Genomic DNA, 302 nt, shown 5'->3' with positions numbered 1-302 from the left:
CCGCTGTCCGAGTCGGCCGAGCCCCAGGAGGGGACGTCCCTGCCGCAGGCCCCGCTGGCCGCCAGCTCGTTGACGCGGCTGTGGGCGGCCCTGAGGGCCTGCTTGGTGCCCATGATGGTGCCCCGGCTGGCCTTGGCCGCCACCCCGGGGGTCGCCCGTGGCGCTGGCCTGGGACCTGTCCCAGGGCCAGCCGGGGTCCTGCCTGCCACGGGGGCCAGCGGCTTCACCGAAGCACCCAGAGCCCTTGCCCCGCCCGTGGCCAGGCTGCGGCCCTTGCCCCCACCAGCTGGAGTTGGGGGCCC

At 77.2% G+C, this 302-nt stretch overlaps 1 protein-coding gene across 1 annotated transcript in view; it reads right to left on the bottom strand.

Moving 5' to 3' along the window:
• KIF26A (kinesin family member 26A) overlaps positions 1-302 on the bottom strand; it is a gene marked incomplete at its 5' end in the record, with an annotated part of 35,307 nt that overhangs the window by 3,020 nt on the left and 31,985 nt on the right. The window contains 1 exon segment of the mRNA XM_025042129.1: positions 5-302. This exon segment is cut by the window's right edge and continues 34 nt beyond it. Within this exon segment, the coding sequence (XP_024897897.1) occupies positions 5-302 (298 nt within the window).

Source organism: Pteropus alecto, unplaced genomic scaffold, assembly GCF_000325575.1.
Source record: "Pteropus alecto unplaced genomic scaffold, ASM32557v1 scaffold8, whole genome shotgun sequence".
Lineage (NCBI taxonomy): Eukaryota > Metazoa > Chordata > Mammalia > Chiroptera > Pteropodidae > Pteropus > Pteropus alecto.
This window is presented reverse-complemented; position numbering and strand designations above follow the sequence as displayed.